Below are 20,741 nucleotides of genomic sequence, written 5' to 3' on the forward strand. Positions count from 1 at the left end.
CCAGACTCCATTCACAGTCCAATCCACTTCTTTAGAGGTGAGGTGACAATAGTCCCAGCCACCAGTGCAACCAAACTGAACAGGGACTAGGAATCAGCTCCTTGCCTGCACTCCACTGCCTTCTGTATTAAACTGGATGGCCTTGAAGTTAACACGCTGGATTGGCACTTGCTGTGACAGAACAGTCACTGCTTGGCCAGCTGTGCCAGGGACTTGCAGTAAAGGTGTGAGAGGATAGCAGCAGCGGTGTAAACATGACCATTAGAAGACTCTTCTTTCTGTTGGAAAAACTCTCAAAGGAAGAATACAGGAGGACAGAGCAAAAAGTAAACAGCGAGTAATTCTGCCCATCTTAGTTTCCTGTCCAACACTCAAAACAAATGAAATGAAAGTCTGAACCTTTCTGCTAAATAGCCATATATGTCAGAGCTATCAGCTGAGACCCATCTTCTTGAAAAATGTACATTTCTGGCATATTATTTCCAACCTGTTTGACTGCGAGCCCTTGAAACCTATTAAATCTAAGATCAGTAAATCTGTTTAAAGGAATGAAACTATTAGGTGAAGTAATGGCCTTTGCAATCAGTGCTAGACAGAAAAGCATATCAAATGAGTTCATGGGAGTAAGAATGATCTCAACAATTATTGTTCCATAAATTTAACTTCTACCTCATACAAAATAACTGAATATAAGGATAAAAAACCCTAGAGAAACTGAACATTTGAAGTCAGTAAAGGAAATACACGTGACAAAGAACATATATTCACAAGTAAATATTTCCATAAAAATCTGAGTGCATTCAAAGCTGTAAGGGGTATTGTGTCTCAAGATATTTTGAAATATAGAAAATTGGTCTAGACAGAACACTAACATGTACAAGTAAAAGCTTCTAAGATGGATTGCAAGCTAACAGGTTGTCTTCTGTGTTGCGAAGTCCAGCATACTGTAGCAGACAGCAATACAAGAATTATGCGGCAGATGCATTAGTGACATGAAAGAGAAGAAACATTACAAGGAAATTCCTGACGCTTACTTACAGAGGATTGAAAATCTCAAAAAGAGCAAAGGGATTGTGAAAAACGCTGCATCTAAAGAGACAAAATGCATGGAATGAACAAAGCCAACTAAAAAGCCCTGGAAAAAAAAGAAGTTAGTGTAGCTGGCAAAACATCACTCAAAAGGAAGAGAGACAAAATCTGAAGGTACAGAGATGAGTTTGCAAGGCAACACAGTTGTAAGAAATGCTATGAAAAATTACATCAGATCCATTATGTCACAGAGAGAGGAGCTAGTCTCTACTGTGGTTCATCTAGACCACTGCATTTAATTCTCAGTCTAATAAGTAGTGAAAAGAAATTTGAAGAGGAATGTGAGTAAAGGCTGAAGAAAGGAGAAAAAATGATAAAGATCTGCCAAGACGAAATGTACAGTTTGACTATAGATGTAGTGTGATTAAAAAAACAAAATATGGAAGGAAATGTTTAATAAGAGTGCTTTCTATTAAGTTGGGGTATGGACTCACCACAATTATAGTTAAAGTCCTACTGTTTAAGACTTTTATAATGAGAGCAAACAAAACCATTACAAGTGTACAGTGGTAACACACAACAAATAAACCCTATATAGTCTGGTGGTGAATATCTAGCTCCATGGAAATGCTTGACAAACAAAATCAAGATGGCCGCATCACTCTGCGGGTTTTGACTTCTAGTCACCTTGGGAGGGAGGGAAGCCACAAGATACTTACTTTCCCCTGGGACATCTTGCTGATTATCCTCTGGCTGCTGGGAAATTCCCATTTTCGATAAGATGAGTGTGGCACCATCTCGGACCTTTGAAAATACAAACACAGAGATGTTCTCTGTGGTTTCTGTAATCGGTTGCAGGGAATCTATGACGAATGCTAAACTTCTGAGGCTTCTTGGGCAACTGGCTCTGCAATTCAGAACAGACTCCCTCCCACTCTGTTAGTAAGAGATCCCATCAACATCTCCTCTGAAATATTAGGAGCATCTTCAAGGCTTAAGTGGTTCCTCAACCTGGTGTGGTGTGCCATTTGGATGAAAATGGGGTTTATCATGAAGAATCAGACCTGTCTGTTTTCTGAGGGAAAACGAAACAACTTTTCTCTTTTCCAATCAGGATTAACTGTTGTTAGAAGGAAATAAATAGCATAAAAAGGAAAGATAAGTGAATTGCAAGTGCATGGTAGAGTGCACAGTATGAAAGCTAAAACAGACGGTATGAAAACATCAACATCTGCTCTCCTGGCTGGGCTTTTGAACAATCCAGACAAACTCAAAATCTATTTAGCAGCATAGCAAGGACAAAGACAATTCTCAGGGGTAGGAAGTGGTGGAGAAAAGAAAATATGAGTCTTAGCAAAACCAGCTTTTGAATATTCAGACTGGAATTTGGATTTGGATACTTCAATGATGAGGAAACCAAGGTGCTGGCATTTAGGTTTTGTGTTTTTATACAAAATGCTTAGGCAGAATGTATAGACCCAGCCTTTCACAGTCCAAACCTTTTACTGACTAGACCCAGACCTGTGTTTTTCTTTTAATTCTTTATCATAGAATCATAGAATGGCTTAGGTTGGAAGGGACCTTCAAGATTTCCAACTCCCCTGCCATGGGCAGGGACACCTTCCACTAGACTAGGTTTCTCAGAGCCCCTTCTAGCCTGGCCTTGAACACTGCCATGGATGGGGTATCCACAACTTCCCTGGGCACCCTGTATGTAGCACTGAAGTTACTCTAAAAACAAAAAAAGATTTTATTTATTACAAGAAAACAGATAACAGGCACAAACAACTGTTTTGAAATGCCTTACATTATAATGCATTAGTGTGTTGATGCGTTTCCATCTGCCATCTCTTTGGGATGTTAAATCCAAGTCTGAGAGGATCTGTGCAGTAGAACCTGGACGCCATTCTAAGGGGTAATTAAAGTGAGAAAAAACAGTTTTTAACCAGGTGCAAAAATAACTTCTCCAAGAATGTTTTACAGACCCACTGACACATTGTGGAACATCAAAAGAAGTAATGCAGAACATGCCCCACTGTGTGTTTTTGATTGCTTAATCATTTGGTCTTTGTTACAGAAGTTTGCCTGAACTATTCCTAACCATGCATATGACTTCTGATTATCTTCCATAAAAAGTTAAATTCCTTCACATAGAATTCAATAAATATATATAATAAGGTCTGCTATCGGTCCAAAAGAGAGAAGGATTTCATGGAATAGAAAAGAAACTTTTAGGGGATTTACTAGGATTTTCTGAAGAACAAGAATTCCATCTTCTACTTTCAGATTAATGCAGTAATGAAAATACTGAAAAAAATATTAATTGGAGCTTTTATTCTGAGATTATTAGGCCTTTTAAGGAACACCATTTTTTTTTTTGTCAAAAGAGAATAGCTATTTTGAAAGCCCTCAAGGAGGATGATTTTCAGAGACTAGGTGGTACATAATCTCCTAAAAGTGCAGTTCCTGTAAGTTATAATTCTTTTGAATAACCATCATAAAAGAAACTAAAAATCAGTACCACTTTCTGAAATTGCATCATTACTTCTCCATCAGTTAATTATCCATGCTGTCATTATCACATTAATTAGTACCTGAGATACTGACTCTGTCAGACATGAATTCACTTGTGCCAACAGTCATTAACAGGCTCTTGCAATGCTGCTGACAGTATACCAAAACTTTAAGAGTCAAGAAAAGCTAGTTCTTAAAAATTAACTAACTTAGTTTTTAAGGCCTATTAATATTGCTGCAAAATGCTGTATTTTTGCATGACCATGAATTCAGCTTTTTTTAAAAAAACCCTGACAAACCAACAACAAACCAAACCATAACCAAGCAATAAAATCCTCTTATAGAGATTTTTTGAGAAAATACGAAGTCATACAACGTGTCTCACCTGGTTAATATGATATCACAAATAACTACCTACCAAGAACTACACTGTCAGCTTTTGGCCACTGAGAACACGGCAGATTTCGATAGACTTGGTCTATTATCTTTTCCTTTACTTGTGATATAGTATCACAGTTCAGCACTTTCACAGGTATGGAATCGTTTCCTCCCTCTTGCACATATACATTCACTGTCTGTGAAGAGAAGAATGTACATGGTTATTAAGGCAAATCAGTGCTGAATTACCTCTGAATCTGTTTTTCTGGGTGATTTAAATGCAAACAGTATCTGAAATTCACCATGCAATGATTATTGAACAGCAACAAATATTTGCAATGGGAGTATGGATTATTTGAGAGATTATTGGAAGGATCTTTTGCTGTTATGCAGCCAACCAGCTATCATAAATTCCAGTTAATTTCTCCTACTATGACAAAACAGAAAAGATACAGAATAGATTTAGTCATGTCTAATATGCTAATATTATTGAGTCTTGGGAGTTTATTAAAGACAAACACACAAGAACAAAGCAGCTGGACCACTGATTCGGTACATGCTTCTCATTTAACCTGATAATCCTAAATACAAAAAAGCCCAAGTACTGCAGTGCCCAAATTTTGTGAGTTCCCAATAATCATTTGAACTGCACTTTGTTGAACTCCTAGAATATTATATGCTTTTGCCTTCCTTTATGCTTTCTTCATGGCTGTGGTTTTAAAGATGAGCAGACTACTGTACATATGGTACTTTAACATGGCTCAACTGATGAGCAGTGAGTCGTTCAGCTCTCCAAACTTTACCTCCTGTGACCAGATGTTCATTAAATACACACACACGCATATATATGTACATATAAAAGTAATTTCTATCATCTTATGTGTTAGAAAACTTCATTTACTGCTTACTGTTGTCATAATAACTCTAATAGCTCCAGGGAATACACCTAAGTAGCTTATGTCAGTTCTAAAATATTACTGTTTTCTGACAGTATCAACATGGTTTTTTTAATGTTAAAGAGAATTTCTTGAAAGCTTGTAATTTGCTAAATCTAGACTGATTTTTTTGAAAGTAGCTTTGCTATGTAAGTGTCAGTTTTCAATTTTCAAAGCAAATAAGAAAACCATGGACAGAAAAGCTCCCCAGAAGGAAAAAAAAATTAAAAAACCCCTAATAGATATTATGAAAAGCCTCTTTCTTTCACTAGCTGAATCAGCTAACAACAGCTCAGAGCCCTCGTGGATCTTTTGCCAGTCAGGTAACTTAGGAGGCCAGCACATGTGAAGCACTGCAGCTCTCAGATACATATGGTCCTGCCAACCATAATTCCTGAATTTATCACGTCAGACCTCAAAATAAACTTGCATAGCTGGTATTTTGAAACAGTGTAGAAAAGCTATGCCATACGGCAGTCAAATTAAACATGATTGCACCATCCCTTGACAGAACTCTCAAACTAATAATGAGATTTCACCTTCCTTTTCCTATTAGCTTTATGGTAATTAGACATGATTTTGCTGCTGGTTCAGTATGCAGCATGTCAGTGTAACCAGTGATGCAAAACAGATTAATCTTTTAAATAAGAACAATTAGAGAGCAGATAACTGCTCTATGCTGTACCCACCTTGTCTCACTTTCAGGCAGAAGTGAAGGAATTAACTCATGCTTTAACCTACATTGGTGCACAAATGCTCCCTAACTTTTCAGTTACCACAATATCATCATCGTGCCAAAGACCCCAAAAGCTTAGGCCAATAGTACCCACTTCATAATCTTTTATCATACATATGTACACATACACATATATCTCATCAACTTCCACGCATGCACATACATAAAATATTTGTTTGATGGGAAATCTAGAAGTCTGGACCAAATACTGCTACTGTACAATGTTATAACGTTTAATATCTAGCTAATATGTATGTTGTGCCCACATCTGATTGCATACATGGATTTTCTGCTTTCACACTTCATTTAGCTTAATTGCAGTCTTTTTTTTGTCATGAAAAGAAAGAGACTGAATAAAGAATTATTGCCATTAAGTCTTACATGATGTACAGTGCAAATAAATTTTGGTCTCCATACACAACAGAAATGATAGCCAGCATTGCCAATTAGTGTGTTTTCTGTGGGTGGCACTTTTGGCTTAGATATAAAGACAGTAACTCAACTAATCCACAAAATATCAGTTGAACTTAAAATTTCTTCTTGCCCAACACACTCTTCCTCCAGGCGCTCTAGGTCACAGTCTGGTAAATCCACTCTGTGAATGAAAGTCCTACAGTACTCTCCTCACTTGAGCCCTCCCATCAACATCCCTTTAGAATACATAAAATGGTGATTTTTTTTTTTTTTTCAAACCAGGACTTAATAAAGCTTTTTATTAAATTTCTTTTCCATGCTGCATATATGTCACTGCATCTTTCTCAGTTGAAGACAACTACAAATGACTCCTAACATGTCAATAAAAAAGAAATTAAAATGGGAAAAAAAATCATGAGTCTGTCTCTGAAGGGCAGTCTGTGCATCTTTGATATTCACTACACTGAATCCTGAAGAAAACCAGGAAGACTGTCAGAAAGAGTAAAACTAGATTTTGCACTCCCTGAACAGATAAAGAGTGGGCTGCTTCAGTTTTTCCAAAGGACAGTGAATCTGTGTTCTGGAGTATGTTTGAAAAGTGGTGGAAATTTCTGACAGCAAACAGAATTAAGTTAAAGTAGAATTCATAATAGAAAAGATCTGGACCATGGCACTGGTGATCAGATACAGGGGGAAGCTGAGTTCAGAGGTGGAGTTCCCTTGCCAGGAATGTCCATTTCATCCCACTTGAAGCAACTACCACAGGTCTCCAGAACTGGCTGTAGAGGCACTGTAGGGAATTATTTCTCTAAGAGGAAATAAACAACTTTCAATGCCAGCTGGGCTGCCCACGTTCAGGAGATCTTGACTCACACAGAAAAAAATGCAGAAAGAGGTTCATAAAGTGTTCTGGAGTTTGTGGAGCCATCTCACAGGACTGCAGAGAGCACAACCTGCTATACTAATAACATGATCTCTAAAATGATGTTCAATATGCTGATCAGCAGCAATCACAAGGGAGAAAACCTGAAGTTTAAGCATAATGGTAGTGCAAGAATTCTGCAAATATCAATTGCCAATGAATTTCGAAGGGAAAAGGGGAGGAGCCAAACATCCTGCCCACTTTTCAGACAGACTGAAAATTATGAAAGGGATTTATTGAAATGGATTCCACACTGGCAGGATTTGAATTTTATTTTAGAAGATATTTTATAATTCTGTTTTCCTGCTTGGAGATTTGTTTTGGTCAAACTACTGACAATCCTGCCCATGACCAGAATTTCTATGCAGTTCACAATAGTCTAGAAAACTCTGTACAGACTTAAGACTTTAGGAATTCATTTTAAAATAAAAAAGGATTTTATAATCTATTAATCATGCTTTGCTTACCAACTGTGTGTACTCTACATCATCTCCCAGTAAGCCTGTGTCATTCAATGTATACTTGGCTTTCTTCAGTACGGCATCCACTGGGCCTTTCTCTACCTGGTGTTTGATAGCCTTGAACAATTTATAAAGAGGCTCCCCGGCATTGTCCTATGTAAAGGAAAGGAAATGAAATAAAGCAACACCAAAAGACATACTCAGATCAGCTCTTTAAAGTATTACTGATTAAAAAAACCCCCACAGGCAACAGATTTCAACTCTTACCTTGAGGTACTGATATAAACAAATAGACATCCAGTTAGACAACATTCTCTCAACAACCGTTTCAGATCTGAAAAAAAAACCAGCCCCGAATATGGTAAGGACACTTAATGACAAGGTTTTAAAGAAAAACACTGCTTGCTTGAAATATAGTATTTTTACATGCTTAACTGCATTCAGTCTCCTAATGCAATGATTTCCCTATAGAGTCTTGAAAGCATATACTTGCTTTAGGATAAGTGCTTTGTATTGCTCATCATTCCTGGGTAGCTACCTTCATCTCACTGCTGAAAAGTATACATCCTTTATTCAAAATCTTAAATTGGGTCTACCATGTGAGAGCTAAAAAATTAATCCAGTTGTGCAGTTACTGGGAAACAACCTACAGATTACAAAGCTACAACATACACAGAGCAAGGTCTATTGTAATTTATTTTGGGATAACAGCTGGGTTAAATCACTAGAGCAAGCCCTCACTGAATGCACAATGCAGCTGATTATGTGTGCTCATTATGGTGGTGATGTGAGGTATAAATGCTAGATCATTTGGAATAGAATTAGATTAAAAAGTAAATGAAATGTTCAGTGTGGTATTTTGAGGTAAGGTAGGTGTTTCTACACTGCAGTGTTTGAATAAGCAGTCCTGTCCAGCAGTCCTGTCAGTACCTCCCACAGCTACTCCTGGTGGGCTTGTCTTGCTAATAGGTTTGGGCCAAGCTATTTCTGGCTTTTATGGAGAGCTGGCATTTCAACCCAGTCACACTGCAAAAGAAACACATTTACAAAATGCCAGAGACATATGACAATCATTCAAACCTTCTTAGCATCAGCTTTGGGTTTTTGGCCACAACATACTGCTCCATCAGTTCTAAGAACAGCGTCCTCATGATGTCAGTGTAGTATTCTAGTTTTCCATGTAAAGCGACTGTCAGTAAAGATGCAAAATACACTTTAGCTCGAGCAGAGAACTCCCTTTGGTTTTCCAGTGTGTGAATAAACTGAAACAGAAAACAAATGTAAAAACAACTCAGATGACAGGTTTCTGGAGAACCTCAACACTTGTCTGCACTAAGAAGACAACGAATATTCTTTTAATATTAAATCTCCAAAGCATAGAATCAAAAAGTTTTCAGAAGTTTGAAAAAACTTCTTATAAGAAAATGTTGCCTAAAATTTGGTCTTAAATACACACACAATGTACTGGACTGACCTAAGGAATGCTTATATACTTAACTAAAACCTTATCTAAAAAGGATGTTTTAATTAAATGTAAAATAGTGTTCTGTGACAATTTTTAAAGAGAAAATCAACTCCCCTCTTCCCCAAATTCCCAGTCCTTTCACATCAAATTACAAAGACACTAATGTAAGTACACCCGGAAATGTACTCTCATCTGTCATAAACTCTAATTCTACCATTAACTAGCTCAACACTGGATTCTCATTAAAAAAAAAAAAAGAGAAAAAGCTAGAAGCCTAAATCTATATTTAGGTGTCTGACAATGAGCCTTGGTTTTTGAGAGTGAGCAATTATAAGTCTCTTCAGGGCTGCTCTGAGCACTCATCAGTCTTGATGAATAGGCCACTTGAGGAGCCTCTACCTTTGCTGGGGCAGAGATTCTGGTAGATGGCTGTCTGCAGGTGACTCCCATGAGGAGCCTGGATGGAATCAACACTCTCCGATCACATTTCTTAAAAGGCTAAACCAAACTTGTAACACCAGTTTTTATGCCAGATTGGGTAACACCTGCTTTTTACAGCCACTGCAATGTTGACTAACTCCATATTACATGATCTGGCACAGAAATATGATCTTGCCTATCCATTCCACCAGGAAGCTCTGGCTGTGATGCCACATATTTGCAGCGGTTACTGTGAAATCAGAGCCATATGAAAATCACTTATTCTTACTAATTTTGGTTCAGTTGTGCTTGCAAACCTACTGTCTTGCACAGATACACACAGGTATGCCTAGGTAAGAGACAAGGTGAATCCACTTCAGTACTCACATTAATGAGAAATGATTTGCTGTTGAGGAGGTTGGAGAACTGGTACAAAGCCTGCTCCACAGTCTGGCGCCTGGCCTCAGGAATATCCAGCTTTCCTGTAATCATCACATCTTTCTCTCCATCTTTGGAGGGCAAGAAGAAGACTCTGTCTGTGTATGTTTTGTAGTCCAGTACTGGAATTCCAGCTTCATTGATGTCATTTGTCTGATCCTCCATCTCTATCATTAGATCTGCAATATGCAATGCAGTTTAATGGTTCAGTTTAAAAAGTATGCACGTTTTTTAGGCAACACAACCTCTTTGAGTGCCTTGTAATAGCAAAAAAGCAACTCAGCAGCAAAACCTCTTATTTCATCTCACATTTTCTCTTGCTATTTTTAACAATTATCCTATTAACTATAACCACAGCTAATCCTATGGTGGCATGAGAATAAGTGCCTTTAGCACTGATGGTTTCCTTGTTGTTGACTATCTGTAAAAGGGCCTTTATGGCATCTGTGTGAGTTCATATATAAGAATGTAGGATTATAGTACAGAATAAAAAAAAGACATTGCAATACTTTTCATTTTGATTTTTCTTTTTTCCCAATCCACAGTCTATACCCTCTGAGTCTAGGTAGTAAAGAAAGTTCTTTTAAAAACACAGCAATCCAGGAAAGAGAGGTTTCAAGTGTAAAGCAAGCTAATTTAATTGGAAGGAAGGGGATGGCAGGAAGGAAGAAGGTTAAATGGTTCACTGAAATTGATGGAAATATTTCTGTGGGACTCAAAAGCTCTGACATTTTTAAAAGGGACAAAAATTAGGGAATCATCCTTTGGAGCAGCTATTCTAGCTGAAGGCTTTCCAATTACCAATATTACTGATTGACTGGAATACCATGTTAATTAATATACTGACCTATTGTCTCAGGAGTTTTATTGCTCTTACTCATTCCTTTACCTCTTTATTTTATAGCATTCATCAAACTGAGGTAGAAAGAATCTTCTGGTTCCCCTCTGTGTGGTATTACTTCCTTCCTGCTGTCCCTTTCCTTGGCTGCCTTTGGTCCTGTGTATTTTAGACTGTCTGCACTTCATGCTGTTGACATTACAGTTTCACAGTATTGAACCAGAATGTGTTTTGACTTGTGTTTCATTTAACTGTAAGTCAAGGTGGATGTAATTTTAGAACTGGATTACTCCTTGGATGTGCATTCTACTCCCCCAGTGTTTGTACTTTGTGGAGCAGAGAGAAAACCTTCAACCAAACAGCAGGAATGTGTAACTCTCTACTCTTGTCCCAGTAACAGAAAGGTACCTTCTCCTTTCAGAAATGGGTATGAAGTGCCCTGGGAGAGGTGGAGAGAGGGAGGGAGAACCTTGATAGATCCTCTCACAGTTCAAAATGCAGTTTGAAATGAAGCCCGTTTGGGACTGATTCAAACATTTGCTTCTAGTTTGTGTCCAGAACCTGGAAGGACTTGGTTTTCCAGAGAAAGCAAGATGGTACAAATAAAGAACATCCTGTCCCAGAAATGGCAGAAAAACAAGACTGAGAGAGGCCTCGAGCATTACTGAAATCTTTGACATACCCTGAGCTTCTTCAATTAATTTCAAACTCTAACTTGAAATTGCTGTTTTATTCAATCTCGCTTTTTAGCCACTGTCAGTATAAAATAATGCTTTCTCTTTAGCAATAAAGCATGTGGGTATTTTTTGTAATAGAGATTATTTCAACATGACCCAACAGCAGGTATAATTCAGATAATGAGGTGACAGTTGACGGTAATAATTTAGGCCAATATTTGCAATGTTTGCACTCAGATGCCTAGTTTAAGCATTGCAATGAGTAGTTCAACATGTAAAAATGCTGAGCCTTCACACCTCCTGCTGCCATCCCTGGGATGATGCCTCTATGTTAACACAGAACAATTAGCTAGCTCCTCTAATCAAGCTTAAGATTTTCCCATGATAAACAGGGTAAAATCCTATTTCTTTCCTGTGAGCTTACCAAATTATCCCTTTTTATGCTGATGGCTGCAAATAAATTTTGCAGCTCTGAAAACAGTTTTTAGTGTGCATACATTGCATACACAGTCATTGTGCTAAACAATAAAGGCAGTTAGTCACTATAAAACATTCTTATCTTTGTGTTAATGGCTATAAGTAACCCCAATCTCAATTAGTTTCTACTCCCAGTATCTAACCCTATTCTTCCTTTAGACTAAAAGAATCCATTTCTTTTAATAACCTCAGCTACATATTTTATTTTATTTACTTCTCTCATATATAACAGCAAAATATCTGCTCTATGTCAATGTCAGTAATGAAGGCTACTAAGATGTATTGATTATTTGTTCCCAGAAGACAGTTTTAGTGAGCTAGCATCATTCCTCCAGCCTGTCTTGACTGCTCAAGAAGACCCACAGCAGTGAAAATATCTTTCATACCTGTGAACTCTTTCTTGCACCGGTCTCTGACACTCTCCTCTAGGCCTTCAAGTTGTGATTTAATTTTTTCATACTCTCGTTCTGCTTGTTGGCTCTTGCGTCTTTATGGAACAGAAGTAAGATTTTAAAAAAGTTACAAACTATAAAAGTAAATAATTTGCAACAGCTCTGAGAGGGAAGTCCAAGGACTGGGAGAAATTTTCCTGGCTTTGATTTTTTTAAATACAGCAGTAAGAGAATGGAGGAGAAAAACAGCAACAGTGGCCGAAATCTTCATTCCATGTAAAGCAACTTGGCACTATCATGGGCTGGTTGCTTCAAAGCAGACTTGGGCCAGTAATTTAAAATCCAGTAAGAAGTAGCTACAAATGCTTTCAATCATATATCAAGTACAGAAACCCAGTCTCCATGCACTGAACCCTTAGGATTGCTTGCAACATGTCCTGCACTGGCTCTAAACCACCCAGGAGTGTGGGATCAAACTCAGAAGGTTGATGGAGGTTCACAAGAGCATAAGGGCTGTACAGCACATGCTTCAGCTGTACTGGTAAGTACCATAAGATTGAAATCCACCCCTTCCTGAGGCCCTCATTACTAACCTTAAAATTGGACTAAGTAGCTTTTAAGTGAAATACAGACATATATTCTGGCCCTTTATGAAGCATGAACTTCAACATTAATCATGCAGTTTGTGTGTGGGTAACTTAGCTGGAAAGATGAAAATGACCCCTTAGTGAAATCCATCCAGTTCAGACCTACAGTGCTGACTGAGGCAGCATAAATGTTGATGGGTATTTATACAGAATAAGTTATCTCCTTCATAAGTGCCACTTTAGCTGCCATTTCAAAAGGGTATGTGTGCAACTCAGCCTGCAATTGTTTGCTTGGGAAGCCTGGGACCAATTGTTGTGTTTATATATAAAGGAGGGACTGGGCTGACTGACACTGAGGAATTTGGCGTGCGTGAGAGGAATAAATTGGTGCTCATACATATTTCCAGCTGTAACTCCTTATCTTAACTCTGGAGCTCATAAAAAAGATGAAGATAGTTTCTGTAGACCGAGCTGAGAACAAGCCGGTAGTCCCTTGAAAGCTTTAGGGAAACAAAAGCACCTAATTAGAAGAACTTACCTGTAACAGATGATAGAAATGCCAATGATTACTATCATAGGAATAAGTACCAGTGGCAAAATAAGATTCAGTGGGATATCAGTCACTCGGGTATCATATTCCACCCTTCCAAGGATCCATTCCCGGAGTCCAAATTTTACCTAATTAGATAAAAACACATTTTTCTCAAGAAGTGCAAATGTAAGGTGGTCAAATTCTCAGTTTCACTCTAAATTCTTAGTAATTCCCACAAGTGAATTTTTAGCTCAAACTGCCAAACAAAGGAAATACTTCTGAATATTTTAAACTGAATTTGGGTCACTAGCACTTTATTCCATGAAGTAATTTAATTTGCTCAACTGAGGAAGAAAAATCCCCAGTCTGTCTGTCTGGAGTTCTACATTTCTAGGTAATAAAGGTAGAAGACATTTGGCAGCATTGACACTGCTCTTTATGTGTGACATCTTTTATGCAGTAGGCAGAAGCTGGAAGAAGAAAGAACTGCAAGGAGTTTCTTCACAGTACTACAACAACTTTGGAGAACAAATTACTTCAGTCAAGAGGAACTGTATCAGTGTTATTGATACATGATACTAAATTCTATAGAAAAGGTAACGTACAATGAATTCAGGAAGGTTATTGATGGTATCCCTCTTCTGCCGTTTCTTTGGTTGAGGCTGTACTTCTGGTGGCTCACAATATAAGTCCGTTTCAGTTAGAGTTTTTATGTTGCAAGGCTCATCACCCACAAAAGCCTGGGCCTCATCTATCGTCATGGCTTTGTTCAGGTTACTGCCCTAGACAGAAAATAAAAGGCGAAATTATCATCGCAAAGCCTTGGGAGACAAGAAATCCTGAGTTGCAACTTTCCATTTGGATCACTTTTAGCAGCAGAAATGATTTGCACTGCAGCCTACAGAACAGCAGAGTGATTGGGAATTATTTGATTCCTCTCCCTTCCTTCGTGGTGTGAGATGAGATGTCCCTTCCAGTTCCTGGGAGGTCTATTGGGAGAGGGCATTTCCAAATGCAAATGCCAGGCTCAGCAGGAGGGGGCATCCTCAGCAAACCCGAAGTAGGGCTAAAAAGATAGGAACTCTCTTTCAGAAGGGGTGTGGGGAGGAAAGGGGAGCTGTCATTGTTCATCATCTAGCAGAGGTAAGGGACTCTACCCAAGAATTTGGGGTATGGCACCAAACATCTGTTAAGGCTTTGAGAAAGGAACTAAAAATTCCATACATTCTTCAAGGACAAAATGAGCAACCACCAACTTTTAACAAGTTTACCTTTGCATTAATAAGTTTGTTGACTTGTTTTTTGATGCCATCTGTGAAGTTTTCAAAGGTTGGGTCTGCGACATAGGCAAAGGAGTGGCTCTCATTTTTTACAACCAACTTATAATGATCCATTAGAATAATAGTGGTAATGTTATAGTTTTCTGGGTCTTCCAGTATTGGTGGGGAAGAAAAAACCACCGTGGTTTCATTACATCTTGTAACAACCTTTCCATAAAACTGTAAGAAACAAGACAAGAAGAAGAACATGCTCATTTTAGAGTCTGACTCTTTTCTGTACATAACTGTTGATAACTTTAGACCATAGAAATAAAACCACTGAATTTATATCCTCTCCATACAGCAGAAATACCATAGTATGAAGGATTTTTGAAAAAGAAAATGAAAGAAATTTGTTGATGGGAATAAATCATCGATTCACTGTGTTGTAGCAGTCGCCTGCAGAAAAAGCTTGGGCTATGGATCAGTTTCATTGCCTCCAATTTCTATAGCTCTTTACCGCTGGACTGATACCACCAAGTTCCTCTCAGATTAGGAAGTTAACATGTCACCCTTAATCCTGATCATCTTCTGTACCTTTGAGTAGCTTGGGCTGATTATTTTCTGTTTACACCATGTAATACCTCACTGAACCTCAATAAAATTATTAAGTGAAATTTTGGAATAAAATTCAACAGTTGTCACTCAACTACTCAAGGTAACTCAGTTCACCCATCCTCCATCCCCAATTCAACAAATGTTTTTCCCCTGACACTTTTAGTCATTCAGTAACATCAACCACAGGCAACAAAACTAATAGGAACCCTCAACATTTATTCAATCACCACCTCTGTTTCTCACTTCACGATGCAATGCAAATTGATAGCTTCTCCCCAACATTCTGATATTGTCATGTAAGTGAAAGCAAACCAAAAGATTAGAAAAGCTTTTAGTCTTAATAGAGAATGTGTGCTATAGGTAATGCTGACTTAAACTAACAGGTTGAGTGTACATAAGAGGAGATGTAAGAAATGTTGATAAGCACTGTCAAGAATGCTAAATAGGCTTTCAGATTGTCCTGGGAGTCAAGATTATCGAGATAATTACTTTTTGAAGTTTATGGCCTAAAAAATGTAGGCAGTTTTCCTCTTAAAAATCTTTAGGGATAGGGTTCTAATAGATCCAAATCCAGCTGGCTCTGGCATACTCTAATAGTTGAATCATGCATATGATATATAACATTCACATTACCAACTCACTGTAGATCACAAGACAGTCTTACACTGAAGAGCCAGACTTAGAAAGAGTCTTACAATGTTCTTACTGTAAGATCACTTCTAAGTCTAAATCGTGTCATTAAATTGTGATCTTCACTAGAAGAGTGGGAAATTAAGAATATTGGTAATGTCAGTTCCTCTTAACAGGAGATGCAAGAAGAGGGTTTTTTTAATGTTATTTTTCACAACTTTTTGTGACCTGTTACAGGTGGAATGTGCATGAAGCAAGAAAGAAAAGAAGACTTCGTTCTTTGAGATGTGAGAAAATAAAAGGCATTGATTGTGCAAAGCTGAGTAGTCTGCATTGTCTAGATTTAGATCCTGTTTCAGGCAAATTGCTAATGCTTGCAGGGGGAGAAGAAAGATAAAGGAAAACAAAACACATCCAGATTCTGAAATACACATTTTATCCTTATCCATATTGAATGAATTTAATTTTAAAGCAAAAGATGGCAAAGTACAAGTGAATGTAAGGCAAGATGGTAGGAAAGTCAAGATCTTCTTCCACAGGAAAACCCTGAACAGACCCAGAAATCTGTTCAAACCTTATTTCAGTCCAAGCCTGGTGAAGTCCAGTGGGAAAGTTTATATGCAGCTTTTGAACAGATTATATGCTGTGCATGCAGTGTTATGCCTTTGGGGGAAAAGAAAGAAAATTACCCTTTTTTGATTCATCCTCCCTGCTTCTGGACGCTCTGCATATACCACCAATGAGAAAGTCTGGATGAGCTCAAAACCGGTTCCAGTTACTGTAATATTTCTCCCTCCGCTGCAAGGCACAATTAAAAAAGAAGTCAAATCATTGACAGACTACCACAGCTATACACTACTTCATCCTGCACTGCTATTGCTTCCACTGAAAAAATCCTATGTATAATGCCTATATGACAATTAGATATCCTACAAAAAGGACTTCTGTTAAAGCTATTGATGACGAAAGCATTTTAAAGCATCAATGTCAAGTTAAAACTTGTTTTAAAACAGCAAAATTTAAAAAAAGTACAAATTGCTTTGCCAGGATTTTTGGCTGTTCATTGATGCCAATCTTTGTGTGCTTTACTTCTCCAATGTTATTAAAATCACTCTGCCTACAATACACACACAGAGACAAAGGTGAAACTGTATTTTCCACAGGCCTGTAGGAACCTGGATTCTCTATCCCCTCTTATTTGCAGCACGTTGTTTAAAAAATAATACATTCACATAAGAAGAAGAATGCACGCAAGTTGCCAATAGGAATTAAAGTCATTGAAGTGACATGGATTTAGAGGGATAGCAAACCTCAAAGCAATCCATAAAAGTAGGCTTTAGTTTATATAGAAGGAAAAAAAAGTCATTTAAATTCCATGAGGTAAATCACTATTGGTCTACCAAAGAAAAATTTCCGGCCCCAAAATCACCCAAACCAAAAATGAAAAGGAAACATTGAAAACAAATTCTATTTTATTCAAGTGATTACTTAATAGTCAAGGAGACAGGTACTAATATCTCCAAGAGAAGTCACAGCCAAATTTATTTTTAATGTTCTGTTTGTCATGATGTTACACTTTTTAACTGATCTCCCTCTGCCAACTGTACCCCACTAAGCAGAAAGACCAGAATACTGGGGAACAGCAGACAATAACATGAATCAGGGTCATGTTTGTCCCTGTATTTGTCACAGAATGACTTTCAAAACCCAAGGTATGCTACAAGGGCTTTTATACAATGATTTGCCATATTGCTATAAATATAAGAGTGACATAAATTTATTTGATTTCCCAATTATTACTAGGTGAGCTGTTTCCCAGAAGGAACACCTACCAGATGGGGTGTTAGTGAATACCACCATAGAACAGAGCACACCTTTTAAAAGCATTATTGAACATGGGTCTAGATTTCCTAAAAAGGTACACTTTTTCCTCATGAGACAAAGAAAGAGATGACAAGCCATAATTTTTCCTCTATTTCCAGCATAATTATTAAAAGCTGAATAGAAAAACTGTTAGAAAGGTCTCCATTAGAAACTTTTAATATTGGTTATCCTAGTAGCATAAAGATTTGTAAGTAATGCAAAGATCATGTTGTCTTACATCATGCTGAAATGCTTCAAATCTCTTTCTTTGACACAACTCCATTTAAAAGATGCCTTTTCTGCTTTCAGGACTGACCTTTGAAATGGGATGACAATTTGGAAGTAAACAGAATACTTTCAAACGTCAATTGCAGTTAAGACCACAAACCCTACATACCTAAATGTCTGCATTGATAGAGTACAGGACTTTATTCCAAACCATTCTATATTTAATAATTTTATTACATATTACACATATTTTAAGCTAGTTGTAAAAAAAGTTATGACAAACATTTCATTACCTGCTGAAGCTATTTACCGGCAGGAATTTGGTGACAGTAGGATTCTCACTGTATGTAAATAGCTGTGGTACAGGAATTGTCGTGCCCCCATAGTTCATTGTGACTGTAACAGGTTCAACCTTATTATTACGTCCTGTAATGCAAACAATCTCGTCTCCAAATTCAGTCCTAGATTGGAGAAGAAAAAGGAGAGGAAACATCTTCTGTTACTAACATTATGGAGTTTTGCATTCTTCTACTGTAAACTCCAGAACAACAAAACTGGGGCTCTATTTTTGCTGGGTACCAAGGAGTTATGAGAGGAGAAAACACTTCCTTCAGATCACTTACGCTTTTTAAAAAAAGAGATATAGGATATAACAATAAACAGTGTGCAAACACAGGAACAATGAAATGTTAGCACACTTAGTGTCCTTCCTTTTTTTTGAGAAAAGAGAAGGGCAGCAACTAATAAAAGGAAAAAGAAGGGAGAAGAACAAGCCATGGGAGACTAGAAGACTAATATTTTATACAGAACCACTGAAGAGATGCTGAGTGAAAGCACGGGTGGGTTTGAAGCAGCCAGTATAGCAGAGAAAGCCAAAAGTGGAGAAATTCTTGGACATCTAAATTCTCCCACTTAAGGTGTTTTTACTGCTGTTCTTCCGCTGAAGCCTCTGAGTGAGTTTGTCTGAATGTTACATGCAGAACTCCATCGCATGGGAGGAGTCACAAAGAGATAGACAATGGATTTGTTTCATTTATAAAGGGCAGAAAAGGTTGGTGCTTTTTTAGAACACAGCTCTGTATTGTTAGTTACTCAGACTACGTACACATTGCAAGGCTGGCTACCAACTGAAACTTGAACATCCTTCTTGGAACCAGTGGCCAGATTTACGCCAGAGATGGTAAGTTTGGTTCCACCCGCTTGTGGACCACTTTCGGGTCTTATTTGAGAAGGATGAGGTTCCTGAAAAGAGAAGATGGTCAAACTAAGTGAGAAAATTAAAATAAAATTTATACCAGTATTATTTGGTTTAATAGGTAATTGAAGTTTAATATTAGTACCTGAAAAAGAATAAAATTAAAGCAATGACAGACAAATCTTCCAAAATAAAAGAAAATCTTTTACTATTCATGCTGAAAGAAGTAACAGATAATGTGAACGCACTTTTCTTTACTGTATTTTATGAGGCTTTATACAAGTTTCAATTCCTTATCACGAAATGTAGTTAGCTGCCATTTAGTTTGTGAGAGCTTCCTGTTGGATTTCCTTGTTTCATACTTATTTTAAGACTTCCCTCTTCTTTATGCCTCAGTCTACCTTCATCTTTCCTTACCCTTTCCTACATTCTGTGTCAGCTACAGGAGACAAAGAACAAGGTTTTCAAAACTTGCACTAAACAGAAAGAATATAAAGATTCCCTTTATCTCATAAGGCTCTCAGTAACTGTGGTAAAACTCTCATCTAATACTTGAGCAATAAGCTTGCAAAGAAAGAAAATCTGAAAACGCTCAAATTGTCTTAATGTACCTAGAACCTTGGAGTGGGTTCCTTAAAACCAATTAAATCAAGCAGACATGGTTCAGATTGTTATAAAATTTGTTTGATATTTAAATGTCTCAAGAAGTTCCCTCCTTTTGTTCTCAATTCAGTCTTTGTTTCAATGATTGTATTCTGGGAGCTCCAACAAATACTGTAAATTAACAGTGAGGGCTTTTCATGAACAGCATGATTTAATTACTTTGTCGCTAAGTAGTTTCTGCTTCCAGTTGAGAAAAGCATCCTTATTCAGGACCACACTGAAGCTGCTGAATCACGAGCACGGCTGAAGCCAAGCAAGCCGCGTGACATGGGCTGCCAGCCGGCTCCGAGTGACACTGCCCACTGACCCTGCTCCTCACCATGCCTGCAGACGTGCCACAGCCCTTGCACCCACAGGGCCACAGCTGCTGTGCCTGCAGGCAGCACTGTGTCCTGGGCAGGCAGCACTGTGGTCCCTGGGCAGGCAGCTGGCTTGGGCACTGCACACACAGACAGGATGCCAGGTCTAAGTGCGTGGCTGGTGCATTAGGCTGGGGCATTGCTACGAGGGATCCTGATCCTGCATTTACTGAAGCATACTAGATCAAGACCTTAAGGGAGGCTGTGACTAGGCGATGCCTTTTCTGATGTACAACTGTGCTGCTTCACCATATTAAAACACAGGTTTTTCTTAAATGAGTTGTAAAAAGTAATAAGCTTATTTCTCAGACTCATGTATATTTGTAAATGACAGCTGTTCTCCTCCTCTTGCATAATCTTGCTAAAATGGTTGATAATAAAGTCCAGGCTTGGGGCTATTCCATATGAAGCACATGCAAATAAAGAAAGAGTAAAGAAGTTTGAAAACTTCCCTTGCTGATAAGGGTTTCCTTGATCACTATCACACAGAACTGATCTTCCACTTGAAGGAGGAAAAGCCCTTCCAGAGACAGGGAGCAACGTGCCCACCTCTTCCTAGTCATGCAGCAAATCTCTTTCTCTCACATAGTTTGGCTCAGGCACAGCCCATCTCTGTGACAGCTTACAGCTACAAAACCAAGGGCCTACCAATGGCAGGGAGGAAGGGACTGATATATTGCATTTTGGTTCAAAGCTTGGTGAGTCATCGAC

General features: G+C 38.1%; 1 protein-coding gene across 4 annotated transcripts in view; it reads right to left on the minus strand.

The window, feature by feature from the left end:
• Positions 1-20,741, minus strand: part of PLXNB2 (plexin B2) — a 254,318-nt gene that overhangs the window by 14,441 nt on the left and 219,136 nt on the right. For all 4 annotated transcript variants that reach the window (XM_008642550.2, XM_017745957.1, XM_017745958.1 and 1 more), the window contains 14 exons: positions 18,919-19,055; positions 18,107-18,274; positions 16,412-16,520; positions 14,487-14,714; positions 13,821-13,997; positions 13,222-13,361; positions 12,091-12,191; positions 9,662-9,891; positions 8,470-8,651; positions 7,657-7,723; positions 7,396-7,542; positions 3,962-4,118; positions 2,837-2,937; positions 1,749-1,833 (listed from right to left, as the gene is read on the minus strand). In XM_008642550.2, coding sequence (XP_008640772.2) covers positions 1,749-1,833; positions 2,837-2,937; positions 3,962-4,118; positions 7,396-7,542; positions 7,657-7,723; positions 8,470-8,651; positions 9,662-9,891; positions 12,091-12,191; positions 13,222-13,361; positions 13,821-13,997; positions 14,487-14,714; positions 16,412-16,520; positions 18,107-18,274; positions 18,919-19,055 — 2,029 coding nt within the window. The remainder of the gene's footprint in view (positions 1-1,748; positions 1,834-2,836; positions 2,938-3,961; positions 4,119-7,395; positions 7,543-7,656; positions 7,724-8,469; positions 8,652-9,661; positions 9,892-12,090; positions 12,192-13,221; positions 13,362-13,820; positions 13,998-14,486; positions 14,715-16,411; positions 16,521-18,106; positions 18,275-18,918; positions 19,056-20,741) is intronic.

Source organism: Corvus brachyrhynchos, unplaced genomic scaffold, assembly GCF_000691975.1.
Source record: "Corvus brachyrhynchos isolate BGI_N302 unplaced genomic scaffold, ASM69197v1 scaffold239, whole genome shotgun sequence".
NCBI classification, from domain to species: Eukaryota; Metazoa; Chordata; class Aves; order Passeriformes; family Corvidae; genus Corvus; species Corvus brachyrhynchos.